The sequence below is a fragment of the Delphinus delphis genome, chromosome 6 (assembly GCF_949987515.2).
Source record: "Delphinus delphis chromosome 6, mDelDel1.2, whole genome shotgun sequence".
Classification (NCBI taxonomy): domain Eukaryota; kingdom Metazoa; phylum Chordata; class Mammalia; order Artiodactyla; family Delphinidae; genus Delphinus; species Delphinus delphis.
The window spans coordinates 50881617-50902575 of NC_082688.1; the positions used below are offsets into that span (position 1 = coordinate 50881617).

The 20959-nt window shown below is 42.1% G+C and overlaps 1 protein-coding gene across 1 annotated transcript in view; it reads right to left on the reverse strand.

Moving 5' to 3' along the window:
- Window positions 1-15227, reverse strand: part of PGM5 (phosphoglucomutase 5) — a 191487-nt gene extending 176260 nt beyond the window's left edge. The window contains exon 1 of the mRNA XM_060014655.1: window positions 14816-15227. Within this exon, the coding sequence (XP_059870638.1) occupies window positions 14816-15076 (261 nt within the window). The 5' untranslated portion in view covers window positions 15077-15227. The remainder of the gene's footprint in view (window positions 1-14815) is intronic.
- Window positions 15228-20959: the final 5732 nt, after the last annotated feature.

The following is a 20959-nucleotide window of genomic DNA, read 5'->3' on the forward strand; positions in this document are numbered from 1 at the left end:
GCATGGACATATATACACTACCAAACATAAAATAAATAGCTAGTTGGAAGCAGCCGCATAGCACAGGGTGATCAGCTCAGGACTCTGAAACCACCTAGAGGGGTGGGATAAGGAGAATGGGAGGGAGGGAGGAGATATGGGGATATATGTACGCGTATAGTTGTTTCACTTTCATATAAAGCAGAAACTAATACACCATTGTAAATTAATTATACTCCAATAAAGATGTTAAAAAAACATCAAGTTTTTTTGCTATAACAAAACATTTAAGTTTTGTTAAAACATTTAAATATTCAAGTTTATTTGCTATAACAACTTACACTTTCTTAAGTAGTAGAGAGGGAACACAGACAATGCTAAGTCAAAATGCAGATATCTAAATAACTTTTAAGCTATTACAACAATTTACAATTATGTACACTTTGGGGCTAGCACTTAGAAACATACAGAAATAAATATGTACGGTTTATTTGTTAAATAGGAGAGATTATAGATACAGTTTATCTTTTTAAATTTGAATTTTTTAAAAAGGTAATATCTTCTCTGTTTAACATTAAAGTGGGAAAATACACTTGAATAAAATTTCAACCTGAAACATTTTAGTTGTCAGTGGAGGATTAATAGGAGATTAAATTCTAGTTATCTGGAAGTTTTTGCTCTGTGGATCTGCTCATTAACCCACCAATACCAAAAAAAATGAGGTAAGGCTGGACACTGTATATAACTCTAGTTGAGGGACTTCTGAGAGGAGACAACTGCTGGAGGGGATGCAAGAGAGCGGGTGATGAGGCTTCTAAGATAAGAAATGGAAAATCGTGAAGATATTTGTGCCCCGTGGGAATGCTCACCAAAAAGTGACCTCAGCAAAGGAGGATTTAAATAATCAAGTGGCTAGAAGGACCAGCTCTGTCAAACCAGTCTGCCCCTTTCCCCAGCCACTCCTGTCATTGCCCAATGGGCTCGTGAACAGGGTGGCCGACGGCTGCAGGGAGGGAGATCAAGCGTGGGCTCAGCACATGGACCTCCACTCATCAAGGCTGACCTGGCTGCGGCCACCGCTGAGGGCCCTATGTGCCCCCAGCAGAGACCAGCCCTCAGTCCAAACTCCACCTCCGTGTTCACATTACCCTCTCTGTGTGTCTGTTTTCTCCTCTTCTGTAAATTCTCCCTCTCCTAATTAGCCCAAGGCAAATGTCATCAGAAAAGCTATGACTTTCAAGATCTAGTAATTGATCAAAGAAACATAACCTTTGGAAGCCCTGTTGTATAAAGAAAAAGCAACGGCAACTTAAAGTTAAAAGATCTAGATATGAGTCTTTGCTCCACCCCTGACCTAAGGCAAATTGTGTCACTTGTCTGAGGCACCTTGTCTTCATCTGCAAAGTTGAGAGGGTTCAGGGTCATGAAAATTCATGTAAGATGAGATTATATAAACTCTTCATGAAATTCAACATGACCCAAATCATGCTATTGCCTTCCCCAAGCCCCTTCCCCTCCCCCAACATTTAAAATTCAATTTTAGACCTTAAATAACCCTTAAACTACCATTTCCCTTTCTGAAAAAGTCTTAGAAGTACTATTCTCTGCCAATGTTGCAGACTGCTACCTTGCAAGAAAAAGATGGTCTACTTACATCATTGGCTTTGGTTTTGTTTACAGCATTGAAGCAGGCAACATCTGACTTCTCTTCCTGAGTGAAACCCAGACCACAGGCTGGGGAGGTCTGAGCCATGGCACTCTGCTGCTCCCTCGCTGACCCTCCCAAAGGGGCACTGGAGGAACTGTCACACCCATACCATACAGTCTGTCTTTGACTGGAGGAAAGGAAACCCCACCCAGCCCTGCAGATGGTGCACCAGCCTGGGTGGGCTTTACTGCTACTGAGAAACATGTCCCTCAGTTCCCACTAGGAAAGGGGGGCAAAGTAGACCCCAGTCCAGTGTTGCTTACACACACACACAGAAGGCACACAGATACAGACAGATACCAGGATCCACAGGTAGCCATGAGAACACTGTCACACCAGCGCCTGCAGACACATACGTGAGGCACACACTTCCCCAGACACCCAGATACACAGACCCAGCATTAACTTGTTCTTATCCAGTCATGACTGCTGAATGCTAGGGAAAGGAAGGATGTAGCAGCTAGCCATGTGCAATTACCATCAATCATTTCCCTCAGTGCAGTTACTTATAATCCCTCTGAGTTTATTCTTCTGTCTTCCACCAACTCTTACGCCTCACCTAGATTGCATCACCATTTACTCCACCCATGAGTGGGCACAGCAAGTGCCTCAGGAATCGATATGCCCTTCCACATACCACAGACCAGTGTCCTGAAATAGAGAAAATTTTATTTCATGAAGCTTTCTCCCAGCACATCCATACTTTACACCACGTGCCACATACAATGAATTTTGTTAATGATTTTATTTCTGATGGCTCCCTCTTTTCAGAACACTAACAACTACTCGTCTAACTTAGATTTAGTAGAGTTCAGTTTCTAATTAGCTCAGATTCAAGTCCCAGAGAGCAGCAATATACAACTTAAACCCTCAGGCTAGAATCTCAGGGTAGACGTGGAATTTTGATACCAAATGATTTTTCCCCAGTAACATAACAACTAAAGAAAGCAGGATTGTTTTCATGTGTGAAATCACTTAAATAAGATTTCCACTTTCTGGTTTCCTTTTAACTTTAAGTAAGTCATTAAAAAAAAGAGTCCCACAGAGAGAAAAGAAAAAGTAAGCATGACATTCTTCAATAACCTCTGGTCACTGCATCACATCCCTGTCATTCCCAAAGTGACTCAGAGAGAGTAAAAAGGGCACTAAACAGAAACTTCCTTGATGTTTCACAGACAGAGTGCTGTACAGGACCACACAGCCACCACCGTGTCCACCTACAAAGTGCAATGGAAAGCCATAAACACAAAGATGCCTGTTTCTCATCTTCTTGGTTAAACAAAAAACAAAAGCCATGAAGGAAACCCAGAGCCACGCTGCTGTGGATGGCCAGGCTTCAGTCTCTCGTCCCTGCTGTCAGAGAGGAGTGCCAGCCCCTGATCACTGCTGCGCATGAGTAAGCAGGAGATGGCTAAGTGGAATTTTGAGAAATAACAAACTCAAGACATGGATGTAGTTATCCAAACATCAAGGGACTTCTCCATTTGCACATGGATAATTGTGCAGTTATACGTTTCGTTACACGGAGACCAGATGGGAGCAACCGAGCTCATCCTCAGATGCGTGTTCCCCTGGAAGCCTTGACACATACCCAGGGGCTGGAGGGTGAGACGAGAGTTCATTAGAACCAAACCAAGCTGTATTTCACATTTGATTCCCAACATCTGAACAGGTGCAGAAAAGTCACAGGCATCTGGAAGTTTGGCCCCAGTTCTATTCCTCAATCAGCCCACCAATTCTCAAGGTTCTCACTGAGAAGATCAGGTACTCTAGCTTTTCTTGGGTGCAGAATGGGGACAATGAAATTGGAACTTATGTTCCTACTGGTAATTCAGTGCTTGGAAGATACTGAAATCTTTACCTTAAGATACAGAACTCGGCTCACTGAAAGAAGAAAGGGCTCTATCTGCTGCCATTTTATGAGGTGATCAACCCAACCAGGTACCAGGATAAGAACTATTGGATCCATCTGGGTCAAGAAAGCAGGCCTGAGTGCCCTGAGATAAGCTGAGATTTTGGCATTCAACGGGAAATGATGCAAAAATGGACTTGCCACCTGCCGGCTATATGACTTTGGACAAGATCCTGAACCCTCTGTATTTCAGTTTTATTACCTAAAAGATAGAGGGTGAAAGAAAGTAACACAGCCAAGCTCCAGTTCAGCATCTGACACCCAATAAATCTTTAATATATTTCCCTTGCCTTCCTTGCTGGTGTCATTTCTTGATTCTTAATTATGAATTTCTAATTCATAGTAGTTGAATGCATTTGTTGTTTCACCAACCTGCAATGGTTTTCTAATTACAAATATATATACGACTTTTATATATATGACAAATATATGTATATATAGTATATGTATGACATTTAGAAAGTACTCATAAGCAAGAAGAAAGTAAAACTCATCTGTAAACCTAAAAGTGACCACAGTAAACATTTCAGTGTCTAACCTTTGTCTATGTGTCTTGGGATATCTCTCTCTCTCTCTCATTTACATATTTATATTTTTACAAAAGGGATTGTCGTGTAGTCTACATCTTTCACTTAACATATCTACCCCTTCCGTGGAGTCTATCTTTCTCTGTCACTGACTATTTTTCCACAACATGATTTTAGTGGCTGTATAGTCTTCCATTATTTAAATGTACCATGGTTTACTGACCAATATAAAAGTGTTCTTTTACCTAAGTTTTTATATGTGAAACTAAAAATGTTCTTATATGTGAAACTAAAACTATCTAATTTAATCCTATGGAATAAATTTAACTCAAAGTAGCTTGCCACCAATTAAATAGAAAATTAGTTGTAACACACCTACGTAAGTGCAATGTCTTCTTTCTTCTTTAACCACCAGAACTGCTCATTAAGAAACTGCTGAAGTCCATGGTGATTAGTGACAGGACCTCATGTCTGTATCCTCGTCTTGGCCCGGATCTTCCTATTTTCATTGCCCCATTTATGCCTCTGACTTGCACCGTCCACTGGTATGTCCCATGCCAGACTGCTAACTTACCCACGTTACTGAGCTCACAGCAGAGAGCTGTCCGTACAAGATCCTGCCTGGAATGCAGGATTTATACTACTTATATTTCTTACTATTGGTCCATCCAACTCCAGCACAAGTTCTATTTATTATCATAGAAACATAGGTCATTTGGGAACATTTAGTCACCTCCTTCAACTCTGTGCTGTCTTCAGATACTTCTGTCACCTGGGACTCTGCTCTACTCTCTTTTTGAATATATCCAGGGAAGAAGATGTATCTTCGGGGAGGGGGTGTCCTGGGCACATGTGTACACACATATGCTATTTGATAAACTATCTAAATGCTTAAGAACACTTTCCATCTGGAACCTTTATAAGTAGACAGTATACACACACACACACACACACACACACACACACACACACACACACATAAAATCCCAAAAGAAAAAACTGACTATCTTTGGCTCTTTTATAGATAGAATACATATATAGAGATTCATATACGTATTCCTCTCTATATGTGTGTGTGAATTTTTTCCCGGAAAAATCTCAGTCTCTCTTTATAGCTATGTGTTTTTTCCTGAGTAGTTGTCACAGTCAATTAAAATACATATCTGTGGATCTTTAAATAAATTCCATCAGACCAATATCTGTCTGGTTGGGAAATAATTACTGTCCATTTGCTAAATGCCACCAACCCTTATACTATGTTCCAGTGAACTAAAGACCTCTGGCAATCATAGATTTACAACTCAGCAAGATTAAACAATTTACTGTTATTTATGACAGCAAAGCTAGGTCTTCTGTATTATATTCCACGTTAGCATCTGTCACTTTACATTTGGGAGATCCTGTCCAAAAAAAGATTATGCCTCCTAACCAAACATTCAGCAGGGCTGTAGGAACAGGCACCCTGACAAACATCCTGACAAAATGCTTTAAAGCATCGCTAGAGCTTGCAGCTGTGCATTTTCAGACTACGCAGCAGATGAGCGTGGAGTCTCTTAGCCTCTGCTTCGTCTGTTCCTCTCAGTAATCCCTCACATGGCCCAGTCCATTAGGCTTGAAAATCCGCATGAAATGAGCAGATTAAGATCTGGCCTCAGTTGGGGCAGTGGAGCAGGTATAGAAGGGTCGGTCTGCTCCTAACGTAGCCTGAGCCTCAGAAAGGTTTAAGATTGAAAAGCATGGCATTGGCTCAGCTGATTCATAATAGGAAATAATGCACAGACCACGCAAAAAGAAGTCCTTTATGTTGAGTTAAAGTCTACGCCAGAGCAGCTGCTGCCACCTCAAGTACCGTGACAGGGTGTGCACACATGTGTGTTTGTGTGTGCATGAGTGAGTGTGTGTGTGTGTGTGTGTGTGTGTGTGTGTGTGTGTGTGTGTGTGTGTGTGTGTGAGCGTTCATGCTGGGAGAGGGGAGAGTATCATGACTTCAGCAGTCGCCACCCAAGCCTTAGCCAGCAGCCTGCAGAAATGCCGAAAGTCTTACTAAAGCAACTGTGATCAGCACATCGACGGGCGCCTTCGATCAGTAAGGCTACTGAGAATAAAAAGCAAATATGCACATGTCCTTTTATTTTAATCAGAGAAAAATAGTTTGGTAATAGTGGTGCTATATGAATCAATAAAATAATTGACAATAATCCATTACCTCATTCAATCCTCCCCAAACCCCTGGAAGATGTGGGAGGCAAGTATTACGACAGTGCCTATTTTTATAAACGAGGAAACAAACCCCAGAAAACTAGGTGACTTCCCCACAGTCATACACGTTGCAAATGATAGTATAATGATTCAAATTCAGAGCTTCTCCTTTTTTTCTTAACTACTCTCTAGTGATGTGTTTAATTATGAAAGCAAGGCATGTATACGTGTGTAATTACTTAATAAAGAGAAGTATATGAGTAGAAAGGGAAAGGATTCCCCTCCCCCACCAAACACACCCACATACCCCAGATATATTCACTGTTAACTGTCTGGACTATGTTCCTCCAACCCTACTTTCTATGCCTAATTATATACACAAAAGTGGGATCATGCTACACATGACCCTCTACTAATTGCTTTGTTTCACTTTAACCAACTATCATCCACATCTTTCTCATGTCACATATAGATCCACCTCCTTCATTTATGGATATTAATGCATTCCTAGTGTGGTTGTGTCATAAATTATGTACCTGTTCTCTACTGCTGAACATATAAATTGTTTCCAAGTTTTTTTTTTAATAAAGCTGTTTTGTTTTTTTAAGTTTTTTTTTTGGGGGGGGGGGTGGCCCGAGCTGAGCAGCATGTGGGATCTTAGTTCCCCAGACCAGGGATCGAACCCACACCCCCTGCATTGGAAGCGTGAAGTCTTAACCACTGGACCACCACGGAAGTCCCTCCAAGTTTTTCTTTAGCAAAATGCTGCAGTGAGTATTCTTGTACATAAATGTTTCCACATTTGTATTAGAAAATTTATAGGATATATTCTTAGAGTAAAGGATTCTTAGATTATTGGACAAGTACTCTATTTAGATACATACTGCCAAATTGCCTGATCAAAAAGTTGCATCAATTTAACTTCCATCAACAGTGTACAAACATGACAATTTTCCAACACCTATGCCAGCTCTGAGTATTTTCCGTTTTTTTCAAATTAATGGATTGTTTTTATTTGTATTTCTTTGGTTACTAATGAGGTTGATCACCTTTTCATGCATTTGTGGTTGCTGTTGACAATATTTCTTTTAAACTGTTTGAATTTTCTTATTGATTTGGGAAAGCTTTTCATATATTGTAGATATTAACCATCTGCTGTAAAACTCTCCTCCTACTATTCTGTGAGGTCTTTTGTCAAGCAGGATAAACTCTGGTCCTATGATTTCAAATTCTTTTCTATTTTTTATTATAAACGTCTAAATATAAAACTACATATCCCTAGCTACCAAACCGGACTCTTATTAGAGGAAAACAATAGAAAGGCAGTAAGTATTCTATTTGTACAAAGCATCTATTAGTAGAGACTTGGAAAGGGAAAGAAAATTGTCTGTGACTTTATGCCAAGAAAAAGAATTTCTTTGGGGATTCAGTGTTCCTAAAAATTTTTTTTCTTCAAACAAATACAGGCATTACTCCAAAATTTGACGTCACTAACAATGCAGGAGATGAAAGGTATTGAAAGGCTCAGAAAATGTGGATTTTAACAAGTCTTGTGTATACCCCAGATATCCTCTTATTCATAAGTAATGCGAGTCAAGTCAGATGAAAGAACCGAAAACTTTCCCTTTGGCTATGCAAGTATAAACAGTAAAGGCATACTGGCCAAATCTTGAGTGTTTGCAATTAGCTGTCAAGGCTGTAGGCTAACAAAGGACATTGCAGCCCTAGCTTTTTACCTTCAATTTAAAAATCCCTAGGAAATTCAGACCTTTTTTTTTTTTTCTGCTGCCTATTATTCCCAAATAATCCTATTACAGTGTCCATTCATGTCACTGTTGTCTAACAGAAGAGTGGCCGGAGCCCAAAAGATGAAGGGTAAGGTTGGTAAAGCCAATACCTCTCCTTAGATTCCCCCAAAATAGGTTCCAACTTCTATTCCTCAAGGCTGTACAGAAACCAGCAAACTTCCAGAGTTCACAAAGGGAACAGATGTTTTATAAAAAATTCTTAGGGCAGGTTTCAGACATAATGTTGCTGATGGGTATCTGTCTTTTCAATAAACATCATTATATTTTATCACAAGATTTAATAAAGCAGCTTAGTTAAAAATGCCATCTGGGTCTCTGGACACATTAAACAAAGCTTAAAATAAACCACCCCAGCAACTGGGAGGGCCCAGCTGTTCTCAAAACCTCTCCCACTCCTTTTACTTCCTCATAAAAAAGTGAATGAGGACTTGAGGCTAAAAGAGTCAAGAATGAACAGACCCAAACAAGGAGAAGGGTGGAACCAAGGGCTCCCTAAAATTTGCTATTTGCTCAGATAATAGATTTTCCATCTCCACAATTCAGGGGATGAGGATTTGGGAAGGGAAGCAAGATAAAGTTATGGGAGGCTCTTTAGGGTTTTCTATTATATTACAAACCAGCCCTTCCTAACATCTGGGCCATAGTAGCCCATTCCATTCACCTATTCTGTTGTGAACACCCATAGAAAATACAGAGCAATCACCACCCACTTCTTTTGCCTTCTAGAGATAGGACCTGGAGATAGCCACGCCCAGATTTCCAGATCCATTCCAGGAAAGAAGCCTTAGTGTTACAGTACATGTTTCCCTCTCTTGCTTCCTTCTTCTTTCATCACTACTGGCCACCCACCACCATATCCCGCTCTGCTTCTCTTCCAAATATATGTTCCTTGTCTTTGGGACCAAACCAAAATTTGTTGCCCAGATAGTTCTCAAGGCAAGTGTATTCTCATTCTTTGGAAACAGACACGTCTTTATGACCTGTTGGAATCAAATACAACCTGTGCCAGCATCTATCCGAAGGGCATGCCCAAGCCCCTCACTGATCTAGCATTCCTCATATCATTTCACTTCATTTTCTACCTCTAAAAGATTTCACAAGCCATTGAGGAGCTCTTGAATCCTTTAAGCTGCACTGTATGCCAATATTATTATCATTAATGCTGATCATCATATGGCCAGTACAGTGCACGGCTAACTGGCAAATGGATTTTCTCTTGGCTAAAACTTGTTACAGAGCTCTAGGTTGTCCATACATGCAGTCAAATCATTATTATCTGAGATGTATTCAGCCGACCATAGTAATACTCCCTGGCATTTCTTAGTGCTGTGGATGTTACAAAATGCTTTCATATGCAGTGCTTCATTTGATTCTCAGGATAATTCAGAGATGCTATCATACCCAATTTATAGATGAGAAAACAAGTGGTTTCTTGGTATGTCAAGAGGCTAAAGCATTTGCACTGCAACTTGTATGTCAGAGCTAGGAAAATAAGGCAAGCCCTCCAGCTGCTGATACAGTGCTTTTTCTACCATACCTCATTGCCTCCTGGGCTAAAGTCAAAAGAGAGTGTGGTTATTGTATGAAGAAATCTGGTTTGGGTTTGCTAATTATGTATTTGTAGTATTTGTCGACCTCCCTTTATTTAACCGATAGCTGCTTTTGATTGTAACAGTCTGGCTCCATTAAACACACACACACACACACACAGACACACACACACACATTTTAAATGTTAAATTATAGAACTGTGCTGTCCAGTATGGTACCTACTAAGCACTTGTGGCTATCTAAGTTTCAATCTTAATTAATTAAAATTAAATAAAATGTAAAATTCAGTTCTTCAGCAGCATCAGCTGCATTTCAAGTATTCAACAGTCAAGTGTCCTAGTTGGCTAGGACAGTAGAGATTACAGAACATTCCCATCATCACAATAAGTTCTGTTAGACAGTGCCAATATACAATGTCATCTCAGAAAAAGAAGACTTTAGAAAAAGTCAGAAACATCTTCAGGCAGATACAGTTCTGTCACCTGTCCCATATTAAAGGTAGTTTAGGACTAAAAAAGAAAATTTTTACAAAGAGGAGGAAGAAAGACAGATGCCCTTAGCTGCAAATGGATCTACCCAGAGAAGGGCAAAGGCATTCCTGTAGCCATTATGATGCATTTGGCTTTTCAGTTCTTTAAGACATTAGAATAAATTGATACACAGAGGATCTAAACCCCTGAGGAGGATCTAAAGCAGATGGAAATAGAAATAGGATAAAAAAATCAATTAGTTTCAAACTAAGTCTGATCTCAATTCATTTAAATTACACTATTTACTTCATATACTTAGTTTTTTGTTGTTTGTCTGTTGCTCTATATAGCATGACATAGTTTGTAACTTCAAAAGGGGATTAAAATACTTCTGGGGTTTTTTAGATAAATTCACATAGCCCCGTAAAAACTACTAAAAAAAAAAGGTAGTTTCTTTTCATTCTTCAATAATCTATTCAAATTGATTATATAAAAATCCAGGAGTCCATAGTGATATTCGAAAAAGTGAAAGCAAAACAAAACAAAATTCATGTGTCATCAATGGAGGTGGCTATTTCACCAAATTCTTACTCTGAAAATTGGTAATTAAAAAAGAGAGAGAAATAACACATAATTCTGTCTTTCCAGAAGGAACTATATTACAGAATAATCAAATAGCCTAGTAGTGAGGAAAATACCCAGTTTATAGAAAAATGCCAACTAAAACATGAAGATGGAATTAGAGAATTTGAAAATCATCATTTTTTTTTTTAACATCTTTATTGGGGTATAATTGCTTTACAATGGTGTGTTAGTTTCTGCTTTATAACAAAGTGAATCAGTCATACATAAACATATGTTCCCATATGTCTTCCCTCTTGCGTCTCCCTCCCTCCCACCCTCCCCATCCCACCCCTCTGAAAATCATCATTTTGAAACCCCTAATGAAATAATCAACTCAAGCCAGTATCATTAATGGATGCTAAAACAATTGGGTAAAAATTGATAAGGAACTGAATATTCACATGGTACAAAGTGCACCCCACAGCCTACTGCTAGTCCCAAAGGGAAAAATAATGGACCATACCACCATAGCTCTATAATTATCTCAGCATCACGGATGATGGAACAACCAGAGACTATGTTTCCTTGTATTATGCAACTGAATACACACCATCACCTATGAAATAATCTTATAAAAAAATACCGAACCTGACTCTAATTAAGCCTTTAGACTGATTTCTAGTTCACACACACACACAGGGAATAGAGTGAAAAGTTAAATGACACCATAAAGAAGTAATCAGAAAATTCCAGAAAGGAGGTGGAGGAGACATTCTATAGAAAAACCAACCGACCTAGTCTCGTCAACAAGTCAATTTCGTTAACAAAATAAAAATAAAAAGGGAGGTACTTTCTAGGTTAAAAGAAACTTGAGACAAATGTAATGTGTGTTCCTTGATTAGAAGAAACAAGCCTGAACAAATTAGGTATAAAAGACATTTCAGAATAATTGAAGAAATCTGAATGTGGACTGGGTCATAAATAATGTAAAGAAATAATTTTTTATTTTGTTTGGGATGTTAATGATACTGTCACTATCAAGGAAAATGTTCTTCTTTTTTAGAGATCCGTACTGAAAAACTTAGGGTAAAATGTCATGTTCTTTAATATATTTTAATATACTTTAGACCCTCGAAAAGATGAATCAAACATAGAAAAATGTCAACAATCTAGGACAAGGGCATATGGATGTCGTTAATCTATTCTCTACACTTTCCTGAAAGCTTGAAAGTTTCATAACTTTATGAGAAAGTTTTTTAAAATCTCCAATTGTACAGGTATTTGTGTAGAATCTATTTCAAACTTTATGAGATATTAAAATATTAATAGTGTAGTTTATTGTTTTAGAAATTCCAAACTTCTGTTTTCCTCCAGCAATTTCATAAGCGAAGAGCAACAACCATTTTTTATAGAAAAACGGCTTTGTAAAATTAACTTTTTCAATCAAAACCAAGGTTTTTCAGAGAGAGAGAATGCAGCCCACCTGGTCATATTCAAGTCAGTTCAAAGAGAATAAATTCTATCTTCTACTATTTTCTTTTTTTTTTTTTTTTACTATGAATATCCAATGGGAAATCAAAAAAAGGCCAAAGCATTTGGAATTGAAGTTCCCCATTCCTGAGTATAATCAGCAGGCCAAGTCAGGAGGCAAGTGCATCCCCATCAATTTGCAATCATGCAAGACCAATTTTGCTTACTGTGGTTCCTTTTAAACTGCCTCTCGCCTGAAGTCAGCCTTCTGATTATTCACTTTGCTTTAGCAAAAGCTCCCACGAAGCTGAACAAAATGAGGAAAAGACTGGTGAAAGCTGGCTGTTTGAAATTGTTACAGGAGTCAACCACCCCTTTCCCCCATGCCCGTCCATCTTAGAATTAATACTTTCAGATTATTTAAAAGACGGTGGGGGCTTCCCTGGTGGTGCAGTGGTTGAGAGTCCGCCTGCTGATGCGGGGGACACGGGTTCATGCCCCGGTCCGGGAAGATCCCACATGCCGCGGAGCGGCTGGGCCCGTGAGCCATGGCCGCTGAGCCTGCGCGTCCGGAGCCTGTGCTCCGCAGCGGGAGAGGCCACATCAGTGAGAGGCCCACGTACAGAAAAAAATAATAATAATAAATAAATAAAAATAAAAGACGGTGCTTCTGTGTGGACTTTAGTTTGTCATTCTGTCCTTCATAACAACTGGTAGATTAAATTTGACTCTATTTTAGGTATATATTAACGTATGCTAACTATCTCCTAAAATAAACTCCACTCTTAAAGTCAATAAAATGTGTTTACAGAGAAGACCCACTGAAGTTAAGAGACTGAAGAGTCCTTAGGGTGAAGTGTGCCAAGAAATAATAAAGCATAATAATAACGCGTCCATGCAAATCAACAGCTGTAACTCCAAAACTTTCCTGACCCGCAATAAATATTGGACAGGCCATGTTTTTCTCACTCCTTGGAAAACCTGGCCCAGGAAGGAGTATGAAAGCTGCCACAGCTCTCCCAAGGCTCATTATTCTCCATCATTCCATGGGAACGGCTTTGTCAGACAAGAGTAAAAGACCATTTGTTAACCTCTCTCCAAATCCCTGACTCAGGCCAACTTTCATCAATCCCAAGTGAGGAGCCAGAGAGAAATACAAGTCTTATAATCTCCAGCAGCATCATCTGCTGGGGCTGGAGATCACAGTCCCACCACCCAGCTCACCCTCACCCCAGCCAGGCCCTGTTTCACCCAACTGCTTTTTGGTTAGTAAAAAAAAAAAAATCCTCTTTCCCTATTCCAGAAACACTGAAAAGGGGGAGTTAGAGTAGACAAACGTGAAGCATGGACAACCTCAAAGTTGTCTTTCTAAGCAAGAAATGAGAAAATTAAAAAGGATAGGGTTGGAAAGGAGGGAAGGAGGGAATTCAAAAGCCAGATCATTGTTTAGTTTCTCTTTTTTAAATGTTCACACTCACTTATACATCTGCACAGGTTTCACTTAAAGGGAAGTTCTATGTGTGTGGATCTGACTGCATTAACAAGGCTTAAGTTCCTCTTTTAGACAATGTTTCCCACAGAGAATTCAGGGACCCTTGAAGTCAGTATCCCTCTTGGACGCTGCTGGCTTTGGAAAGGAGGAAATCAGGGTATGGGGATATGTCAAAAGATGCGTCTAGTTGTAGGATGGGGAGAAAGGAAGGAGAAAGAGAAAAACTCAAGGTCTGAGAATTCAGATTGCAAAAGAAGACTACTTAAGTGGTGCGAGAAGGGAGAGGAAAGGAGGATGAAAACTGCAGGGGAGAAGAGGCATGAAATGTTGTAAACTGCCAAAGGGCATCTTGGAGAGAAGTTGGGAATTGCTTCAAGAAAAGCATTGCAAATCTCATTTCTGACCATTTAGAGATTTGCCTCCCCGGAACCGAGAGCCCAGTCTGTATAGGTTCACACTGATTCCCGTCCCATCCTTTCCCTAATCAAATCAATTATGAAATATAACTCCATGAACCAATGATATTAAAAACCTTCAGGGTCCACGCTTGCTAAATATGTCAGTAACCAACACTGGTGTGTGTGTGTGTGTGCGTGTGTGCGTGTGTGTGTGTGTGTGTGTGTGTGTGTGTCTTCGGAGCCAACACTACGGTTAAATTTGGCAGAGCCAAGATGTGGAGTAGAAGAAGACTGCAAATAGGATACAGAAGTGGGGTGGGGAGGGGGACAACTATCAATATATTGGTAGCGGGAGGGTAGTGAAAACGGTCAGAGCAAATATTTTTAAAGGGTTGGGGAAGAGAAAGTCGAGAACAGCGAGCAGGTGCAGGACATGGTCAGAGTCCAGAGAGAGTTCAGGGCGATGTGGCTGGTCGGTCGGGATGCCCGGCTGGGCTCAAAGAAGGGCAAGCAACCCTTAAGGCCTTTCGGAGCGGCGGGCGCGACACAGCCCGGGCGTCCCGGGTGCGCCGGGGAGGCTGCGGGGAGCTGCGGTGGCGGGACGCGGACGGAGGGGACCTGGGGGAGCGGCCGAGCCCGGGAACAGGGTGGGGGTCTAGGCTGGGCCTGGGGCAGGCCGGCGGAGAAGGCAGGGTGAGGAGGGGGACTGAGGACGCGAGGGGCGGCATGTCACTCACCCCGTTGGCCGCGGCCATCTGCACCACGATCTCCGTGGCCGTCCTGCTGAAGTACCTGCCGTCGCTGCCCACCACCATGGTGCAGCCCTGGCGGTCGCGCAGGTCGATGGATGACAGCACGCTCTGGATGAAGTTGGGCAGGTAGTTGCGCTGACCCTCGAAGAGCCCGGTGGGCCGTCGCAGCCCCCCGCCGCCGGCCGGCCGCTGGTCCTCGTAGGGCGCCGTCGGCACCGTCAGCACCGGGATGGGGCTCCCCTCCATGGCGCCTCCTGGCCGGTCCTGCCGCGGCTCCGGGAGCCGGAGGGAATCTGCAGCCCGACGGGGCCCCCACCAGCTTGGCGGCGCGCCCGGGCTCCGCCTCGCGCCGCGGCCCCCTCTGCGGCCGGCCCGCGCCCCGCGCCCTCCTGCCGCGCCGACCGCTCCTCCCTCTGCGCGCGGCCCCTAGCTGCCCCCGCAGAGTTTGGCCTCTACCTTCCAAGAAAAGTTCGCACCCGCCCAACTTCCTCTCCGGCCGGAGCGCCCGACGTGCCCGCAGCTTCTTCTCCCAGCTGGACTCACTTTCGGGGTGTCCCAAAAGCCCCTTCCCAGTGCCAACTACCCCGATCCCGGGGACGCCTCCTCGCGCGCCTAGCCCGAGCCTTCCCCGGTGATCGCGTCTCCCCCGGCACACCCTCCGCTAGAAAACAGCCGGGGAAGGGGTGGTGAGAACTTGACCAGAATTGGGGGTCCTCTCCCCGTACCCGCGGCCCCTCTCCCCTCCAACCCGCAGCCTCCCGGCCTCCCAGGGAGTAAGCGGTTTACAAGCACCAGTTTCTCTTTTGAACAAGGACAGGGGTGGAGTTGGGAGGGGGCTGAAACCTTTTGCCATCAGAGAACAGCCCCAGCCAAAAATAACCCTGGAAGAGCGAGCTGAGAATTGTTATCTTCTGCCAGCGCTGAAATTGGAGGCTGGGCGCTGCGAGTGTGTCTGCGTGTGTACACACACCCCACCACTACCATTTGTTGCAGGGAATCACATACTGTCAGGCCCTTCAATCCAGCAGGATCCACCCAGCCATCCACACTTTTCCCCAGGCTCTCTGAAGGCAGCACACTTCTCAGGAAGAAAACTTTTTTTTTTTTTGCTTGTTTGTTGTGGTGGTCACAACAGCAGAAACACAGATGCGTGGACGCGTATTTCCTTATTCTTCTTGCCCTTTCACCCTCCCTGGCCCAGCTCCTGCTTAGAAACAGGCTGTCCCACACTGTATGTGTCCACACTGCGGAGCTCTTACCAGGATTCATCGCTTTCACTAGGAGGAGGGTAAAGCCCTTTGTAAGGTCCTACCAGGAATGAATGAACAAACCCAAATTAAACAAGGACAGGGTACCAGGAACTGGGCTTGCTCCTTTCACAAGCTTTCTGGCATCTGGGGGTGGGGTGGGGAGAGGGGGGTGGTCAGAGATGTGCTGCCTTCTCTCCATAAAGCCCACCAAAAATCCCAAATCAAGAAATTCCCCATAGAAAATCAACAGGCAAAAAGGATAAAGCCCCAAAAGGGAAGAAACAATTCTCATTTTTGCTTCTATCTCCTTTCACCCTCAAAGCATTTTTGCGCCCACCAAAGTCACTGAAATCTCCTGCTTCTTCTCCTCCTCCAAATATTGTCCACTTCCTGGGACTAAGCTGGATTTGCTGCAGGATTATAAAGTGTTTGATCACAGTAAGATGACTGTGAATAACAGCTCACACTTATATGTTGTTTTGCAGCTGACAAAAGGCCTTGCAACTGTTTTCTCTTCGGAGGCTCAAAACAACTAAAAGAAGTAGTAATGGCATTCATATCATTCCCATTTTACAGATGAGAAAAAGGAGGTTCTGTGAGGTTGAAGGAAGTGGCCAAGATGGCACCTACATTCAGTACAAATTCTTATGTGGCCCCTCCCCTTTTTATTAATATCATTAAAGTGTGAAGTCATCAACTGAATCCTATTGAGACTCTAGCTCTTCTCTTCAACAGTGAAGGTTGTGTGTGTGTGTGTTGCTGTTGTTGTTTTGCCTCTACTCTCTCCATTCCCCTGTAAAGTTCCTGACTTTATGGTTGAGGGAGCCTTGTCTTAGCACCAAATAGAATGTCAGCACTTCTAAGGACCTGTGCACATCTCTATGATGGGGCATTTTTTTTAACCACTTTCTAATAACATTTCATTTTGCAAGGAAGGACAGTATCATTCCCAGGAGAGGGTGGTAAGTCCTCTGTCCCAGACAAGAAGAAAAGGATGCAGCCTCCAAGCCTCAGACATAACCAGAAGGTCTCCAGGACTCCATCTCTGCACTTCTAGGACCTGCCTCTCTCTTGACATCACCATCATTCTCTCCTACCACAGCCCAGCTCCTTCCCCAGGGCTGAGGACAAGTCAGGCACATCTCAGATAAGATTTTACAGCTTTACCAGCCAAAAGGAAAGTCTCTTTCCTTGGTTCTAATCCCCAAATTCCCAAAGACTCTGGTCCAGTTTGAGGCAACGCAACCAACCACAAAGCAGGAACCCCACAGTGAAAGGGACAAAGTTCCTCCAAAGTCAGGGGGTGCTGGTCCCCAAAGGCAGGAGAGATGGGCAAACAAACCGTAACTGCCCACCACATAATTGACACTTTCACTGATAAAGTCTTTTGAATATTATTTTTCTGTTCTCTGAATTCACACAGCACTTTGTACCACTCATAAGGAATGTTTCATGTGCTGCTACACCTTTCTATATGTCTTCTCTCCTCCAGCTGTATGTGGCCTTGGAATAGTTCCTTACCCTCTCCTCACCTCAGTATCATCATTGTGAAATGGGGATTAATATAATCCCGACCTCATAAATTGTTGGGAGGATGAAAATATATTAGTACGGTGCCCGACAAAAAGAAGGGCATTCAATAAATGTTAGATATTCATATTATTGCCATCTATATATAGTATTTGTCATTATTATCAATGTCTTATATACTAAGAACTACATTTTATATCTTTGTAGACCACCACTGTATGTAAACATCTTTGGGCAAAGGTAATATTATATAAAGTTTGGTTGAATTAATCTGTGGCTTTTGACAATGGAAACTCAAAGTATACAGAGTAATTTGCCCTTGAAACATACAAAAAGGGCTTATGAACTAAAGAAATCTCTTCAAAGCTGCCCCCAATTTTGATCAAGTTAATTCCAACAAATGTGTCACAGTGATGGAGAAAAGGAACCTGAGAGGGCTCCACAGGTGAGAAATGCCTGCCCAGAGTTGCTCACTGGTAAAATGAGAAGGTCGGATTAGATCAGTGTTTCCCAAAGGGTTTTCCTTGTAACACAAGTGCCTCCCAAATGCTGCATAAGCGTTTCATAGTCAAGTAACTTTTTAAAATCCTGCATGCTCTATCCCATTCTTGGAGTTTCATGATACTCATTTTCACACTGACACCTCTGAAAGGGCATCAGTTCAATGTCTTCTTGAACCAGTGCTTTTCCCAACCTAAACTCACACAACTAGTTTGCTTAGGGAAAGGGACTCAGACTAGCTTTGGAGCTACAGCTAGGACAGTCCCCTCCCCACTTCGTGTGTCCTCCGTGGGCTAGGTCAGGGATAAATACATTTTCCTGATTCTAAGGGGCTGGTCATCCTTCTGTGCTGAGTTCAGAGCTTCTCTATAGCGTGGGTCACAATGAAGTGGGCCCTGTTCGCCTACAGATGCCTTCCAGGCTTCTCTGAGCCTCCAGGGAAAGGCCTCTTACTGAGAATTCTTGGCATGAAACAGGGGCAACCGATATATCCTTCCTTCCCCTTGGGATTTCCTTGCTCTTAAAAAGGTGTCAGCTGCTATCATCGTGTAGAGACTACACTAGCTGGCTCACCTAGACCAGCATTTCTCAAAAAGAGAATGTGGGGTAAAATATATCTTGAAACACTTCAGACTTCATCCACCCTCTGGGAGATTCACAAAGCATATTAGCATATGCAAGACTCCGTGAAGTTCCGCAGGAAGAATACCTATTTAACTTTAACCCAGCATTCCCAAATTTTATTTGACCATGGGGCCCATTTCCAAAACACCTATGAAGAGATCAAGGACATTAATATTCCATGAAACACTTTAGATCTCTGGGATCCCTTCGAGCCATATCATTCTATGATTTGCTTTTTTACTTATGAGGCATTAAAAGATTAACTTCTATCAGGCTTCCATTTAGGAACTTATCAGAACGTACAAGCGGGGGCACTGGTAAAATTGCCCAGTTAAAAAAAATACCCTTGAGTGATTATGAGACTTAAAATGAATTTTATACACACACGCACGCGCGCGCGCGCGCACACACACACACACACATATACATTTACATATAATTTTATTCTCTATACTCTGTTCTTCCACACTGCCCTGCCCCCGATCCCCTGGCTGGCAGAAAAGGCTGGCATAGGTCTGGCCCATGGTAGTTTTATATTCCTGCTGAGTCGGAGTCCACTTCTGTGCACACAGGGCATGCTAAAAACACACTGTTGACTCACTGACTCTCAAGAGCAGAAGAAATGCCAAAAGTACAGGACAAGAGGCAGAAAAGCAGGTGGAAAATGTCACGGGGCAGTCCTCTAAGGAAGCGCTAGTTCCCTTTTTAATCTGCCCAAACACCTTCTGGTGGTATGGAAAGTCAGTTATATATTTCTCCTAAAACGCCACCTTCCACTAAGCCTTCTGTTCCCCAACAAATGAAATAACATATAGTAATTCCAACAGAACTTTGTTTCTCTACTTCCTTCAGTGTAAGGCCACTAAAGTGAGTGTTCAAGTGATGAAAATGTGCATGTCACATGTGTATCTTATAAATGGTTGTGAACTTGTCTCTGTGTTCTCACATCTAGGCTTCAAAACTTTGTTGCCAACCTTCATCAGTGACTACCCAGTCGGCCTTGGACAAGTCGCTTACCCTCTCTAAAGCTCACTTTCTGCATCTGTAAAATGGGCATAATGCTATCTACCTCCTAGGGTTGATGATCATATTCAGAGACCTAATATGTGAAAACTGCTTAGCACAGGGCCTGGAACATAATAAGGGCTTAATAAGTGCTTGCTGTAATTATTATGATTATTATTATTACCATCACTAAAATAGTTACTATTGTTATTATAATCATTACTATAATAATTATTACTATAATTATTATTACCATAATAATTCTTAATCTTTGTATCAAATAGTATTGTCTTTGAGGCATCAATGAACTATGTCTGATTAACTTCCAGCACAATATCTAGCATAAGATCACATGCAAATTAGGGAACTAGTGTTAAGGATGAAAAAAATTGTTTTTATTGACCCTTAAAGACTTCATACGTAACTGGGCAAAAAGAGCCATCCATCTCACACATGGAAACTCCAGTTCCTCTGGAGTTTGTTTTTGGAGGTAATTACAGGATGCCTAGGAACACTGAAATGCTGTTTATAAATCTCCTGAGACCAGCACAAGGTGATGGGCACAACCAATGCAGATGTGGCCTCCTGACTGCTGCATGCACTGGCGTCAACTCTGAAAAGCACTTGATGTTAACTAACTTGTAAAAACTGTGCTTTCTGGAAAGCAAAAGGTTTCATTTTAATTCAGTTTTACCTAAACATAATAGGCCTCTGATCTGCCAAGAATGAAGATTTGATTTCCGTGTGTCCCCCACAGTATCTAGAAATATCAATGATATACAGTAACAGATTATTTAAAACTTTAGAGTGTTATCAAAGTTCTTTATTCTATAAAAGGCAAATAAAGTTTACTTTTCTAAAGGAATCTCAATACTTTTTAACAGCTGAATTTTGTTTCTAAAGGCTTCAAAAAGGAACACAATTTAAATCCTTATTGAAAAGGGAATGTGGGCTTCCCTGGTGGTACAGTGGTTGAGAGTCCGCCTGCCAATGCAGGGGACACATGTTCGTGCCCCGGTCCGGGAAGATCCCCCAAGCCGCGCAGCGGCTAGGCCCGTGAGCCATGGCCGCTGAGCCTGCGCATCCGGAGCCTGTGCTCCGCAATGGGAGAGGCCACAACAGTGAGAGGCCCGCGTACCGCAAAAAAAAAAAAAAAAAAAGGAAATGTATTTTCCATGTTTTACTTAAATTATATTGCATTAGTCATTTGCAATCATAG